The sequence below is a fragment of the Schistosoma haematobium genome, chromosome 3 (assembly GCF_000699445.3).
Source record: "Schistosoma haematobium chromosome 3, whole genome shotgun sequence".
Lineage (NCBI taxonomy): Eukaryota > Metazoa > Platyhelminthes > Trematoda > Strigeidida > Schistosomatidae > Schistosoma > Schistosoma haematobium.
In genome coordinates this window covers 26288691-26304782 of record NC_067198.1, presented here as the reverse complement: position 1 = coordinate 26304782, position 16092 = coordinate 26288691, and the positions used below count along the sequence as shown (strand labels likewise).

General features: G+C 32.8%; 1 protein-coding gene across 3 annotated transcripts in view; it reads left to right on the top strand.

Moving 5' to 3' along the window:
- Positions 1 to 16092, top strand: part of ZRANB1_1 (Ubiquitin thioesterase Zranb1) — a 36809-nt gene that overhangs the window by 8073 nt on the left and 12644 nt on the right. The window contains exons 3-8 of one of the 3 annotated variants that reach the window (XM_012943319.3): positions 308 to 1157; positions 3319 to 3440; positions 4213 to 4405; positions 6256 to 6381; positions 8213 to 8658; positions 9727 to 11824. In XM_012943319.3, the coding sequence (XP_012798773.1) occupies positions 308 to 1157; positions 3319 to 3440; positions 4213 to 4405; positions 6256 to 6381; positions 8213 to 8658; positions 9727 to 10113 (2124 nt within the window). In that variant the 3' untranslated portion in view covers positions 10114 to 11824. Of the gene's footprint in view, positions 1 to 307; positions 6931 to 8212; positions 8659 to 9726; positions 11825 to 16092 lie in introns of those variants that run through there. The other 2 variants (XM_051213433.1, XM_051213432.1) reach the window with 2 other exon arrangements.

Sequence of the window (16092 nt, the reverse complement as noted above, 5' to 3'; positions counted from 1 at the left end):
TATTTAAGGTGATCCTAAATGAACTGCTACACACTACCTAGCCTATGTTGCTACCATGCACAAGTGTTAAAAAGAGCCTACAATAGAGTACTCTACTTTGACACACTTTTCAGTAATATTTATCTCCATAAAACCTTTCAGTCTACAACGTAGATATACACATCGTTACCAAAGCATACATTATCAACCTTTTTGGTGTATATTTAACAAGTTATTAGTATATTGGCATAGACATTTTGACGTTTCTTTAATATGGTCTGCAGGATTCTCGTTACATTCATTATTTTTACTTCAAAATTTTCAATAGGAGTGCCGCTATTTGAATTCGTATATGCAATCAACTACCATTTGCGATATATCGACAACTTTTTCAAGTATTGATCATTCTCCAAAACGATTTGATGATGCAAATTTGAGTCAGCTACCCGGCAGCAGCTGCTATTCTCATAAAACAACTATTCCGAGTTGCGAAAGTGGAATTGTTTGCAGTAACCTGGACTACACATCATCAGGATATAAATTTCGATCTGGTTGGACATTGGTGGATCTAGCACTTCGATTCTGTCGTACGGATTTAATCAACTTATTTATTGCTTTAATTGGTCTACAAGCTACTAGTAGCGCTATATCTGTCGGTTCTGGATCTAAGCATTCCACACTACCTGTGAATTCGTCGAGTATCGCTTCGGTCATTACTTCATCGAATAGTACTACCATTACAACTAACGTCACAGTGTCCGTTACAACTTCAAATACTTTTTCAAGCAATAATCTACGTAACTCCACATTAAATCCTCCATTTCAAGATACTCAGCAAACTCACAGTAAAAACATTCAAGTAAATCGTAAATTAAGCAGTCCACTAACAGGAAATCAAATACATCCCTCACTTCAATTAATTTTGAATCGAACACCAGGTAATATAAATAAGACTCAAGTCACTAGAAGTAAGTGGATGCCGTGTCAAGCTAGCCCTCATATTGCTGGTGAATTACGAGATCTATTGGCGAAAACGGTAAAACATTGTAAAGGAGACTTTCCATGCGCTTATTTTTCTGAATGGGGAACTTTTGCTTTGCCTTATTCAATTACAAAGTTTCCTGCTCCAGTAAAACAATTGCTGTTATCGGAATTATGCGATATGCAAGCTCAATCAGGTTAGTGATGTTTTTGTTGTGACTTTATGAGCCGCTTGTTATCACGTAAGCTATTCGCCAATCAAAATACGACTTATTCGCTCTCATACTGTACTAAACCAATGACGTTCGACCGGTCTGATCAGCCTAGCGTCCTATTGGTCCGTTGCTCGTCTAGCCCGTCCAGCTGAGCCCAGAATGTCAATAACAGCCTCCACTATGCGAATCATTTGTTTCAGACATACTGGGTTTATATAACAAACAAACAGACCGCAACGCACCATAAAGTAGGAAATAACATCTATACACAATAAAGCCAAAAGTGGCTGTGAACGTGAGGCAGTAGTCAATAAACTGAACATAGCTTAAGAACAGTAAATCGTACAATAATAAATCACAGGTCAAAATAAAGCTTATAATAAGAGGAATATAAATATACATAATCTAATTATTGAATAGTTATACCATAAGAATATATAAATAATATTAGTCCATTAGTATGTCTCAGACGTTACTCGTAATGTAATCTTCACTAGGATATAACAATTTTTAATGTCGAAACTGTATGAATTGTTATAATTTAGAACACCAATTTTGCTATTCAGCAGTCTCGGATTGACTAAATTACTGTTTAATTACTGATTCGAAAGCGATATAATAAAAGTCACTTTCTGACTTTAAGACGTTTACCTTGTTCATCAATGGACATGCATATTCACTATCAATTTGATTAACTCCAAAAATGATTCCACTTTCCGATCACTGGATTCTTACCTACTGGATCAGCAGTAACATATCTTTTTTGTCTTTCTAAACCCTTACATGTTTCCGTTTTTTTTTCACTCGACAAGATTAAAGCTCAGCTGTATCGAGAACTTATAAAATATATAGGACACTAAATTGTATCAGTTAATTTTACTGATTTTGTTCACTGTTCTACTGTGGATGTCTTTATTTCTGTCTGTAAATCCATCTCATTTCATATTGATTATATCTAAAAAAAGAAACTGTAGATCTTTGACGCGAATATGTATGACAGTTTTAGATGTGCGTCATTGTCATAGATGCACATTACACACCGTATGTATATATGTGTGTACTTATTTACTGATTTCCTTAACGAAAAAAAAACACAAAATGTGATTGCATACACATTGTTTTACGTAATACATAAGCTCTTTATTATTTTGGTTATATGGAAAACTGCACTTATCATGTGATAATCTTAATAAACACACACTGATACATTATGTGTAAAAATAAACAATTAACTTTCAACAGAATCATGAATGAGAATTCTGATTTGTAACTTTTACAACGAAATATGAAAGAACACTTCAACTTAAAAAAATAATAATATTCATTTGAATAACAATTATTCCCTTGGCAAGAAGAAAGCTAGCAAATGTGCGAAGTGATTAAATAACATAGTAATCGCGGTAACAAATTGAAGACTGCTTTCGTTATTTCTCTAATTACTAAAACTTACAAAAGAAATATTCTGATTTGTTCAGTGCTGAGAGATCATCAAGAATTACATAACGATAAACTTCGCTTCCGAATAGATTGTCGTGATAGTTCGTAGAAGCTGGTTCAAATTGTCCAAATCTCCGACAGTATTATTTACAAGACACTTCACATGATCCACATTTACCAAATACTTAAATAATTTCTTAGTGTATCTACTAGTAATACCATGTTCCAGGTGTGTTGACGAATTCTGTATTTCAACAAGGACGCTTATATTCATAAGAGTATAGATTCCATTATCCTATGGATCTTTAATCATTTCATTTTAATTATTCGGGATCATAGAAATCAGTTCACTCACTTTGTTGATATCGCAAGATTAACCGAGCCTTCGGCAGTGAATCATTGTTTGTTTTATTATTCTTATACCAATTTACAAGAATGTCCAAGCTGTGTAAAAATAAGTAGTGGAGACGTATTCGTAGCTTTTCCTTGTAGATGTGTTATTGTTTATTTCCATCTTCAAACGAACCACTGAGAAGTTTACGGTTCTTCTTTCTTTACCTACTGATGCTCCAAAAAAGTATGATAGGATGTAATTTAAGTGTTTCGATTGTCTGAATGAATACCTTTTTATTATGAAGACATTCAGCATCAGCAAACAGTTTGACAAATTCTGTTACTGAGTTTTTCTTCTCAATGTTAACTGTAGAGTTGGAAGATGAGGCTAAAGCAATTAATTGGTGGTTTATTCCTGGACAAAAACAATCTAGTCGTCTATTTGCCTTGTGGAATCGAACAGCAGGTGATTGTCTGCTAGATAGCGTTTTACAGGTTAGTGCTTGGTGAATTAATTACTCTTCATTTAAAAGAACAACTATGCAAAATAGTCAAATGCTCTTTACATTTGTGTATGAAATTATTCTAAACGGTTGTTGTATTGTAAAATAGAGAAGTAACATTTTCAGTTTGCTTACCAAAAAAATCAGGTTTCCCAGTTTAAATCACGATCTGATTGTCGTTGAACCAACGTTAAAAACCTGGAAGTACTAGACGGTCGTTTTGTCCTAGTATGGGACTCCTAAGCGCTGAGCATTCATGACCACACATCCAAGAATGGAACCCAGAACCTTTGGTCCCGTGGGCGAACTCTTAACCTCTAGACCACTGAGCCAGCCCTCAATGGCGTTCATGTCTAACTCCAATGAATCCACGTTGTTACACAACCCTCATGCATGTTTCTTCAAGTTTTTTTTACCAAGATTACAAATGATAAGTTAAAAATACACTGGTACTTTCTCAGGACTTCTGCCCACACCTTAGATTCATCTAACAGTGTGCAAAATCTAATGCTCCTGAAATGATTACTTTCAACTTTGTACAAAATACCTGGTCTCGAGTTGCAGATTTTTATTAAGCTTCTGGATACATGGTGGTGAGAGAATGTAAAATTGAAATACAATATATGAACTATTCTTTAACTGAAATTATTGCGTTTGCTCATAACCTCTTTGTGTCATGTTGTTTTTATGCAGTTTCAGTTATTCTAAATACTTTCTAGTAAACAAAGTGATTGAATTGTGAATGGATATATCTTCTGTTTTAGGCTTGTTGGGGAGTATTTGATAGAGAAAATTGTCTACGTCGCACACTCGCTGACAGTCTTCAGAATTGTGAAGCAAATTTTTATCCACGCTGGCGCGACTACGAAGCATTACAAGCTGCATGTCATTATATTTTAGATGAAGATCAATGCCGAAGGGACTGGGAAAATGTACTAACAGCGGCATGTCAACCACGTAAGGTTACTAATAGGATTATGTCATAGAGATTGGATTGTTCTACGCTTTTTTATTTTTTAAGAGTTTAGTCAAGATTCATAATGGTAGTACCACTCATGTGTCATCTTCCATTGGTTACTGAAATGCTTGACTTTTACTGATAGTTAAACTTTGTATGCTTATCAATCTCTGAAGTCTTGTTTTATGTATACTGAATTTGGTTTAACTTTCATATCTTCTGCATACCCAACACTATCCTCTCTAGTTACACTAACATATTTTGCAATCGATCGGTGTAGCATGGAAACTTCCATTTCTCAAACTTTCAATTGAAATATCAATGAGTCAGATGATCGGTTACAATCACTGTTTATCAATGTGATTTCTAACTCATGTGATTATACAAGATAAAGTACAAAACCACTATGTACCACACTTTTTAAATACCAAAAGTTACGTAACTAAGATATTTTTAACAAAACTAAGTAACTTATTTGCGTTTGACAATAACTAATTAGTCGAAACATAACAACACGTATAAAAATGTCATAGAACAGTTGTTTGATAAATACTGCCTAAAATATATAAACTAATTTACTTATAAATAATTATGTAATGCAGTATTTTCCTTCTTTTCTCAACGTCAACAACTTTGTAAATTTAATTACCAGTGAGGCTGCAAGAATGTATACATTCCAAAGACTTACCGCATTAGTAGTGCTGAAAAACATCATAACGTACTTGATTGAATTAGTGATTGATATGTAGTGAGGGGAGCCACCTGGCGTCATAAAGTTTAACTCCCCAATTCTGCCTTGCATGTTATCTGTTTAACTATCAACGCTAACATTTGAATCTGTTGGTGCATTTCGAATCTCTGAATGAATTCCAAAAGACCCTACTTCTGATTAACTCTCTTATTTTATTGATCATGTTTAAAGCCAGTAATAGTTGTGATTTAATTTCAAGCAGTCTTTTAACTCATGCAATACTTCAAATTGTAAAATAAAGTAACGCAAACTTTTTAAAATTTATTTCCATCGATCTACTGGCTTTCTGTAAAATCAACCTATATAGTCTGTATACTACTAGCAGAAACAAGTAATCAAAGACTATATTTTATGGACTGGGTGGGGTTGATGACTCCAATTTATGTAATCGTTTGTAGGGGAAAATCTGCTCAAGTAAATGGACTCTACGTACAAAACTTTATTAAGATTTATCCAAAAAATAATTAACTATTTAAGTTATAGGTGATGATACAGTTATCGTCTTCGTGTATGACTTTGTTGCTACTCCTTTCGTTTGCTCTCCTTTTTCTTTTTCTTCCTCTTCTTATCATTATTACTACTTTACCTCTTGATTAATATGGTTTTATTCTAGAGAAGAAAACCTCTTCAACATACATATCTCTGGATGATTCCTTTCAAAGTTGGAAATAGTCAAATATATTTATTGTCCCTAGTTACAAACACTTCATCTTATTTGTTGTTTGAGAATTTTTCAAAGAATCACATAATGAATAAGTGGTATTTTAATTTAATTTAGAAATTTATTAGTAGTAGTGAATAAGTTATATAGAATAAACATTTTCCAAATAGTTGATTATTGAAAATTGCATAAATCCCATTCATTTCAATCCTCAAGTTTAAATTTAAAAGAAATCAATGCAATTTATCATTTACTAGTTTATTTTATTGACTTCAATGTGAATTATGAAAGTAAATGTTTCCCTAGAAACTAGTGAATACACTTTTAAAATAAAATTTTCATGTAAATACACATAAAGTGAATGTCCATTTGTATAATGTTTTGTGTATTTATTTGTGATTGTCGATTATAAATTTCACCAATTACTCTTCATTCAGATGAAGCTTTAGAACAAATCCATATATTCGCTTTAAGTCATGTCCTTCGCCGACCAATTATTGTATATGGTGTAAAGTACATAAAAAATTATCGTGGTGAACCAATAGGGATAGCTAATTTTCAAGGTTAGTTTATTATCCTGCCTGTATCTTATGTATAAGTGCTAATTTTTATCAGATCAGTTCTTCAATCATCACCGTATCCTTGAAATATATTTTTAACCATCATCACCATACATTTACTGTCATGTGATATTGATGTACTATCAAGGATTTTTTGCAAAGTTTAATGGCTTACTATACTATTTGACATTTAAATTGTTAATATCATTGCTTCTAAATTATTTCTTCTTAAGTAGTGAATAATAGTAACTAACAGTAGAATAAAAGGGGTATATTTTAACTTCATTAGCTAAATATTATTTTTCATCTTGTTAATTTTAGGTTTTGTTCGCACTCCTTAAAATGCCCACATTATAGTAGTTACCTCATGTGTTATTATTTGTTAGAAAGACAAAGTTTTTTATAGTGTGAAAGTAAACATTTGCACTCGGCGGTATGCGGGTATATTCTGTTCTCCCACTTTTGAATGAAAAAAAAACAGACTACCGCTTTCATTAATAGGCATTCCAAAACCATAGTCAATAATCGACATATTTATACTCATAAGCAAAAATGGATGGTGACTAGCGGTGGAATCAAGGACGCGCGTTTCGTCTTGCTTGGGACTCATCAGTTGGATGTACCTACATCCCAGAGTTGATGTTCAATCCGGGATAACGCGATGATGTTTGAAGTGAACGGTACTGGGCTCGAGTCCCAGAGTGAACATCAACTCTGGGATGCAGGTACATCCAGCTGAAGAGTCCCAAATAAGACGAAACGCGCCCTTGATTCCACTGCTAGTCACCATCCATTTTTGCTCATAATCTTGTGGCCAAATCGAGGCGATCTGCACAGAATGTACATATGCCAATAAGAGACTAATCAATTGCAGTCATAAACATCAGTGGGAAGACTCAAACAAAGAATACAAAAGTATTTACACTTACATTGATCTCCCAATGAGCTAGAAAACTGTTCAATGCAAGTAGAAGAGATTATTCGCGTTAGCTTAAATCTAATCAACTGGATATGTAAAGAAAATTTATCGGAGCTTTAGAACATTGTCTTTAGTGTAATGCGATAACTTTCCAATTGTTGTTGAAATAGACAGGATTTCACGAATAAAGCTTATTTATTTATTTAAACCATTCTATGACACAATGATAGAGTAAAACGATTTAAATATAAAAGTGGATTTATCTATTTTCAGTAGATAATTTAGTAGTTGTGTTGATTTGATTAATTCTCACGAGATGACTGAAAATTCAGTTGACTCGAATATTTTAATTAAAATGAATATTCAAATGAATTGGAACAATGTGGGACCCAGTAACCGAAGTCGATTAGTTTAATTTTTCATCATCATGCTTTAAGAACAACTCAATTTTAACGCTCATTTCATAATTTCAAATGAATGTTATTTGGACTTTTTAAGACAATTATTGAATACACAGTATTTATTCAGGCAATATTTATTATAAATTAATGTTATCTGAAGAGGAATTCAGTAAGAGAAAACATCTGAATGAAGTTGAAAATATCGACCATTGTATTCTGATGTGGTCGTCTAATGGTATTGTTATCTATAACGAGACACGAAAGTTCGGCCCAGTGATGAAGAGTCGTATTTGTGCATTACTGATTTGATTAGTAGTTCTACGCCAAAATTAGACAGTTGTATAATAGTCCTCCGTGAATGTCGTCATCTGTTATCAATGCACAGTAAAATCACTTAAACTATAAGATATATCTATGAGGCCTCCCGATTTAACGAAACTTTAATGTTTGTTTCATCCGTTGTTAAAAGTCTTCACTTATAAACGCGATTGCTGTATTTTCAAATTATTTTTAGGTATTTACCTCCCACTTCTCTGGGAAAAATGCTCTTGTTCTCGGAATCCCATTGTTTTGGGCTTTACTCGGGGTCATTTTACTGCGCTTGTACCCATTGAACCGTGCCCCTTATCCTCGAGTGGTGTAAGCAATGAGTCAAATGCAGATACCAACCAAACAACTGGGGTTACCTTTTCACCACATGCTTCTCCTCCTACATCTTCACGTAAACATAGTCCTACACCCCTGGATGAAACAAGTAATTATACTCAAGTGCCACTCACTACTGTTCCTCTTTCAACATCTCTTTCAGAAACGCAACTAGTTTCTTCAACAGAACCATCGTTAGCCAGCTGTGGAACAACCTTACCTGGTGCAATAGCTCAACAAAATGCTTTTGTATATCTTCCACTCGTTGACAAACAAGGAGTTTTGTTACCAATACATTTCACTACAGAAAAAGAGGTAAAATATGTTCTCAATTCCACTCTAAAGAATAAAGACAACCATTGCGAAGCAATTATGTTAGGTTATTCTTCAGGAACTATTTTTTAAATCAAATTTTTTTAGGCATAATCTCTTTGTAATAATGTATCAACAAAGTTGGATTTAACTGATTGATTGTATTGGACATTAACTAACAATATGTTTACACTGAGGATCTATGTAGCTGTATTAGATTTTATGGGATATATATATATATATATATATATATATATATATTGTTTGGAGTTCAGTTGCACGTCATCTGTCGTCAATGGTTTGGTTCCAAAGCTCTGGCTAAAGTTCTGATAATGGTAATATGGAATTTTGTCTAAAGTATATCCAATGAAGTAAAGTGTATGGATTTTTTCATATTGACAGTCGACTTAAGATAACAATTATGAAAGCTAAGTTAAGCAGTGACCTTATACAGAAAGCTTTGTATAGCTAGTGGATCGAGTTGCTCGTATTTTTAATAGTTGTCACATCACCAGGTCAACATATAAATATTTACAACTTTTGCCTATTGTAATATGAACTAGTCTTAGTAAGATGCTATTCGCTGTAACCCAATGCATCTTTATTTTCTATATAACTGTAGATTTCAAAATATTTACTGAAAGCCCCCTACTAAGTGAGTATCCGCTAATTTTTAGAAATCAGTTTAGAAGTTCGGTAACACTTAAATCCTATCATTATTCCATCCCAAAGAAAAGACCTCATCAAAGTACACATCAGCCAACATAATTTTGAAACATAGAGCGAGATCACCGTTACAGGAACAAAATCCATTATTTCACATCGTCTATTTTGATAAAAATGACTGACCTATAAGCAAATCAGGGTAGCAAAAGTTTTTGCCTTTTTATAATTCACCGTAAAATGTTAACAATCATATGATACAATAAGAATTGGCGAAGAAATCAAACTTTTCTTCTGTATTTTCTCCATTATTGTCTAGAAACGACCAAATGTAGTTCTTGGCCGATTACATTAACTTGTATTTGGTAATTAACTTGCATTTTTAAAATGAGATTATTATTATTACAGGCTAGAATGTCCCATACACTTCTTCAAGAATGGTTAGATGTGGTATGTACAAGACGGGGGTTACCGCTTGCCCGATTACGATTACATGCAAAACATACACTTGTTGATAACATGGTAGAAGAATGGCTAGATTCCTATCGTTCGTTAGCAAAATTATCTACAAATAGTAATCCTATTACATTAACTACGCCATCTAATATCAATAATATCAACGCCGCCACAACTACTATTTCTTCTATTACTGGCTCTACAACAATTCAGCATGCTCATCTCGTCAGTGAACATTCATCATCATCAAATTCCATATCATCTGATACAGATCAAGTTGAGTATACTTCAAAATCAACATCATCATCTTTAGATGCACTACGCAGCTCTAGTCCCTAATCTTATTATAAAGCTATATGTTGCTGATAATTTATTTGTTGTGAAAATTGGTCAAGTTTATATTCAAGGAAAATGTCAACCAACTACTTGCTTTTTAATATATTGTGGCTGTGATACATTATATTCCCTTGTTTGTTTTTTTCGTTAATAAAAGGCTGTCCACTTCCTCATTGTATTCCACTTCTTAAACTCCTCTAAAGATATTCTTTTTAGTGGACCCATTTCATTTTCTTTTCTTTTTTTCCATTCCTAGTGTGTATTTTTGTTCATTTACTGTTATTATTCAACAGATATATTTACCCTAAAGACATAGTAAACATGTTTGTAATAAAAACATGGAATTGTTTTAGTTTTTCTATTTAATCTTTTCAAGTCTCAATATAATATTAAACAAAAACCAATTACGCACATGTGTATAAGTAGAGTTTATTAGTTAAAAAAAGATTTGATGAAATCATTCTTTCTCCTCTGTATACTGTTAAAGTGTTTAAATATTCGTTATTCATTTACTATTTTTCTTTTGTATAAGTGTGTATTTGTCTGGACGCGTTATTTTGAATGTTCTTATTTTATTTATAGAATGTTATTATTAGCATTATTATTATTATCCTCGGTAATCTTCCTCTTTAGTTTTATTCATTATTTATTTAGTGAATTACTTTGTCATTTTGTTGTAGCAATTGTGTAACAGTCGAATTAATTTTATTTTCCATTTAAAAATCATAATGTTTTTCTATTAGCATATTTTGATTGCTTATTTGATAGCAAACACATACATATACAAATATAGAATAATTTACCACTATTTTTATTATTTACACAAATTTCTCAAAGATCACTATTCTTATCACATTGAGATGGTTGTTTTTATTGTTAATTAAATATGAGAAATAAATAACAAACTAGAATTTTTCTTGTATTTCATTTTTTCTTGCACAGTCATTCTAATTAAACACGTTAGTTGTAGATATTCTACTACGAATAAGTTTCTACTTTAATTATTAATATGCACTATGGATAAATAGATTTTAGATGTTGTGTAATGTTTATTGCTATTTGTAGTTGATGTTACAATATATGGTAGAGTTTGCAATGCTACTCTCGCTGCCACAGGCATACATCCATTGCAGACAGATTGATATAATCTACAGGTCTCTATAAACTTCAACAATTATCTGAACATCATATCTGGCCTATGATTGTTAATAATTTATTTGATGGAAATAAAACTTTATAAACACTTAACCAACGTAAAAACAATGAGTGGGCTGGGAACACAATAATTTAGCTAGAAGACTCAAACAAAGGAACACTTTTTCACACTTAAAACTCCCAATATAGATACTTTATGAAGTCCATTCATGTTACCTTCATTAAAAAAAAGCTTTTATGATTTTATTTATGAGTTTAGTCACAAAGTTATGGTTTTTTTATTATCATAATCCGTCTGAAGTTTATCGTCAATTCTGTACTTTAGTTGCGTCACACACAAATGAATTTCAACGATTAAAATTCAGTTTCATTTTAACGTTTCACTTTTGACACATGATTTATTTTATGAAACAATTTCTGAATATTAGGATCTATTTTTTGATTGAAATTTACATATTTACCTCTATTTTGGAAGTATAACTTAGCTTAATGCTCTTATCATTACTTAGTTGTATTGTATCATCAAATGTCAATTTGATAGTTTATAACGAAAGTTTATCATAACAATAGATTCCATATCTTCAACACTAGAATTATGTTATCCTTAATGTTAATTTGATTGAATGTACTCATTAATTTGAATAAAGTACAAACTACACGATAATCTATTTAGTCTTATAAAATATTTGAATTAGTTACTAATTTCAATTATAAATAATAAAACTTAAGGAAATTATTTTAAGTTAATTTCAAACATAAATCCTATAATATTTTATTCCTATTTGACACACCTATTGTAATCAATAATAGAAGTATTATTGTCTTACATCTAACATATAACCTTGATGTAGTTTCAAATTTGCAAATATTTTGTCCAAAAGTATAAATTATGTAAAAGTTATAGAAATATTTGTTCATGTAGAAAGTTTTATCATAAAAAGGTAATTAAAGCATCTTACAATGTAAAGGTCTAGGGTTCGAGTTCCGTATGCGGGTTCATGGGTACGCGCTGACGAAGAGTCCCACAATAGGACGACATGACCGTCCAGTGCTTTCAGGTTTTCGATGGTGGTCTAACATTGATTCATTCATGATAACAGTCTAAATTCTTAGAAGTGCTATTCTTACGAAAAATCAGAAAGCTTTAATAAGTACACATAGTAAAGCACATCTATCGCCTTGTTAGTCTTAATTTATTGGTTGAACATGCGCTAGTTCCGTATAATTTTCTTTTGTACCACAGTAGCATGTCATAAACTAACTATTCTACTCCATTTTCCATCCGGTCCCAACGTCGGCAAATAATGGGTGATGTGTAAGCCACTATGATGATTTTCATAGAAGTTCTTTAAGCCATCAAAGCTGGTGTTTCCAGTTGATGACACTAACTGCATTGTCGTGGCTGCGTTGCAACGCTCATTGCTGAACTGTAACATTATCCACATTGTGTTTCCATTCGATGTCAGCAATCGTTCGGAGATAACGACGGTAAAACAGAGATCTGCCTAACATCCTCATCTGGGATAAACCATGTTTCGCAAGCCTAGAGCAGAGCTGCTGCGGCAGATGGGATATGAACCCACGCTTGTACTTCCAAACTAGTATCACGATCGTGTAGAAGACAATGTAGATTGATATAACCTGATTGATATAACTGATATAACCTTTCATTATGCATAGGTTGACCTCACCAGCCAAAAGACCACTAGCACTCACACAACTATTCACATGACATCCTCCTTAATTAACGTATACGGATTTCCCTCAGCCACTATGGGAACTTAGTTGCTAATAATATATTTATTTGTATAAATCCATGTCATTTTACTAGTTAACAATCGAAAGTTTAATGTTCAAGAGGAATTCTGTGGTGGGTTAACGGATTAATTACATGGAATTACAGAGACCTTGATAAGAAACTATTTTTTTTGATAAAAATAAAGAGTATTCAGCGAAGAAAATTTTTTTGTTGTTGACAAAATCATTTACTTAGGCTGTACATTCGTATTTATTTTACTACTTGTAATATTAAAGAATAACTAGGATGTATTGGATTTATAAAATATTTAAGTTTTTTGTAAAGATCAACTCAATTTTAAGATGAACTCAGTTTGAACATAAAAATATGATCAGTGTACACATTTAAAAACATTCCAGTTAGATACTAAACTTACTTTAAACTAATCCATCTTTATAAACAAAATGTTTAAATTACCTTTGAAAATAATGTCGACTTGATAGGACTATTTTTTAAAATTTTATTCAGTGTAAAGTCAGAAAAAGAAACAAGCAAGTAATTGATTATTTTGTTTACGATTAAAGCAAGACATTAAGTTATCTGAAAATTGTTTTATATCATAAACGAATATCCTTTTGGAAAAAACAAACAAGCAATGTATTAATAATCTATTCAAACTATATAGAAATCGAACCTATGAACTCACAACAAATAAAATCAAAAATCTGTTCATCTTATATGTTAAATACAATCATTTTAGACCAATGATTTCATCTTAGTTATGATCAGGAATTTACACTTACGAAACCATAATAACAACTTACATTGAAGTGAATCAACTAAATATGCTGAACTTTTGCGAAGATGCACATAGAAACGCTACGAGTTAATAACGGAATGAACAGACAAAAAAGATTAGTAATAGGGTGATCTTATCCGCAACGCAACCATGTAAACTTAATGTATCGCACATGGTCATCTGTGCGTTCAAGTAACCACAGATTTTGTCATTTCATAATGTATTTTTAATTAAATAACTAGATTATGTAGTTAATTTTGCTCTGTTTTTAATTTTTATTCGCCACGTCTGACTGCGTTACACTGTACGTCCATTGCACGCTGGGATGATATCTCAAGTCATAGTAAGTTAATTCACATAGTTGATTGTTTCCAGGTAGACTGTCAGTGCATGATTTTACTGAAGAAAAGTTTGTTGTACTGTAAACTGTGTTTCTATGAACAACTCCCTGTTGTCTTCAGTATGAAAGCAGTTTATATGTATCCTTCTTTTTTTTCTTAGGTAAGTTCAACTGGCCTATATTTCGTGTTTTGGTTTTATCGGCTTAATTACGTCCATTTAACTACTTTGAGGAACATGTCTTTGCAAGTGAAACAATAACTATGACACTTGCTTAGTTTAGTGTTCTTGGTTGTCGTATAATTCAGTTTAGTTGAAAGAATTATGATATACTTAAGTATAGTGCTTGAAGCCTGTAACGAAACAGATCAGTTTAGTAAGTAGAGTTGCCTGTTTCTAATGTGTATACGGATTCAAATCATTCTGATTAAAAATAGGAAAAAACGTGCCTTTGATGCTGTTGCTGTCATACATTATAAGATAGCGATAAGTATGTTTGGTGTTTATTTCTAAACTGTACATCTATCACTAACCATACTTCATGATCACTGTCATTAAACAATTTCCCCAGCAATAACATCGGTAGCAAGATAGCTAAGTGTCTGAGCTTTTAGTTGCCCGCAAAACAGCAGTATACAGTCTTAGAAGATGAGTGTTCTGTGTCTCAATTAAATGCAGCTGGCTGTGAACAAATGTTAAGAATCTTTTTGACAACTGGGACTTTTAGTTTATCATACACTTACTCTGCTTGTATGTTTTCCTGTTAAACTAGACTCAGATGCATGGGAATACTTAAATGGGAGCAAAATAATAAAAGCATTGCAATACGGTACTAAGCCCATGTTATGCTTTGCGCAGGTAATAGTAGCTGACCTTATCTAATATTCATGAACTCAAGGTAAATCACAATTGCATAAATTCTTTGCTAAAAAACATGTAATTTGGTTATTTATCTATTCCACATTTCTGACTAAATTCATCACTATTTTTTTCATTTAGAATGCAACAGGAGTGAGCCTTCACAGACCTAGAAACTGTTTCGCCCTTGGAACTATGGCCCTATGGAACTGTTTACGGGAGACCCAACGAACAGCAGATTATAAAAAGGATGCTGGACGTCCATTTTAGTCTCACAACCACTTCCAGTATTTTTTTGACTTTTTTTTACTCTTTCGTTTGGGAAAAAATAACAAAAACTGCAGCTTAACATTACCAATACAACTTTTAAACGGGAACTTGGTTTAAACCTTTGTTTGATATTCGATTCTTAATGAAAGTTCTCGAATAAATTTTCGAATCTAATGCTACTTTGTTTTATCTACTTAATCGTCGCAAGAAACTTGTGATAAGCGAGCCTCTCAGCACCTAGTTCATGTGTTCAAATGGTTGTGGACGGAATGGAAGGAGCTTTCGCTTAACAGGCTTCCGTGTCTAGTAGCAGGGGGTCACCAAAACCTCCAGGCAGGAACCTAGGTATGTCAACAATAAAAGAGGGAAGAGAAATTGGCAAATCATAGTATGATACTATCCTTAATCCTTAAGAACAGATCCACATGCCTCTTAAAGGACTCCTGGGAAGTCGCTTGGACTAGCTCAGCCGTCAGACAATTCCAGCATTTGACAACTTCCAAGGAGTAAGAGTTGTGTCTCCAATTTATGGGTGTTGCCCCTTAGGTTGGTATTGGGACTAAACTTAAGCAGGTGTTTTAGGGGATGTCCAGAAGTGTTAAAGTTATTGTAAGCCATTAGGTCACCTCTAAGACGTCTATACTCTGAGTGGAGGTTAAGTGGTTGGAGGCACTCTTCATAAGGTGACTTGGTGCATATCTTCATCATTTTCTTGGGAGACCTACAGGCTCGGGTCCTCTCACAACTTATTCTAACCACCATGTGTTGTCACGGCAGCTGATGGATGGATACGCGTTACACATCCTAACCGTACCTGCGTCTT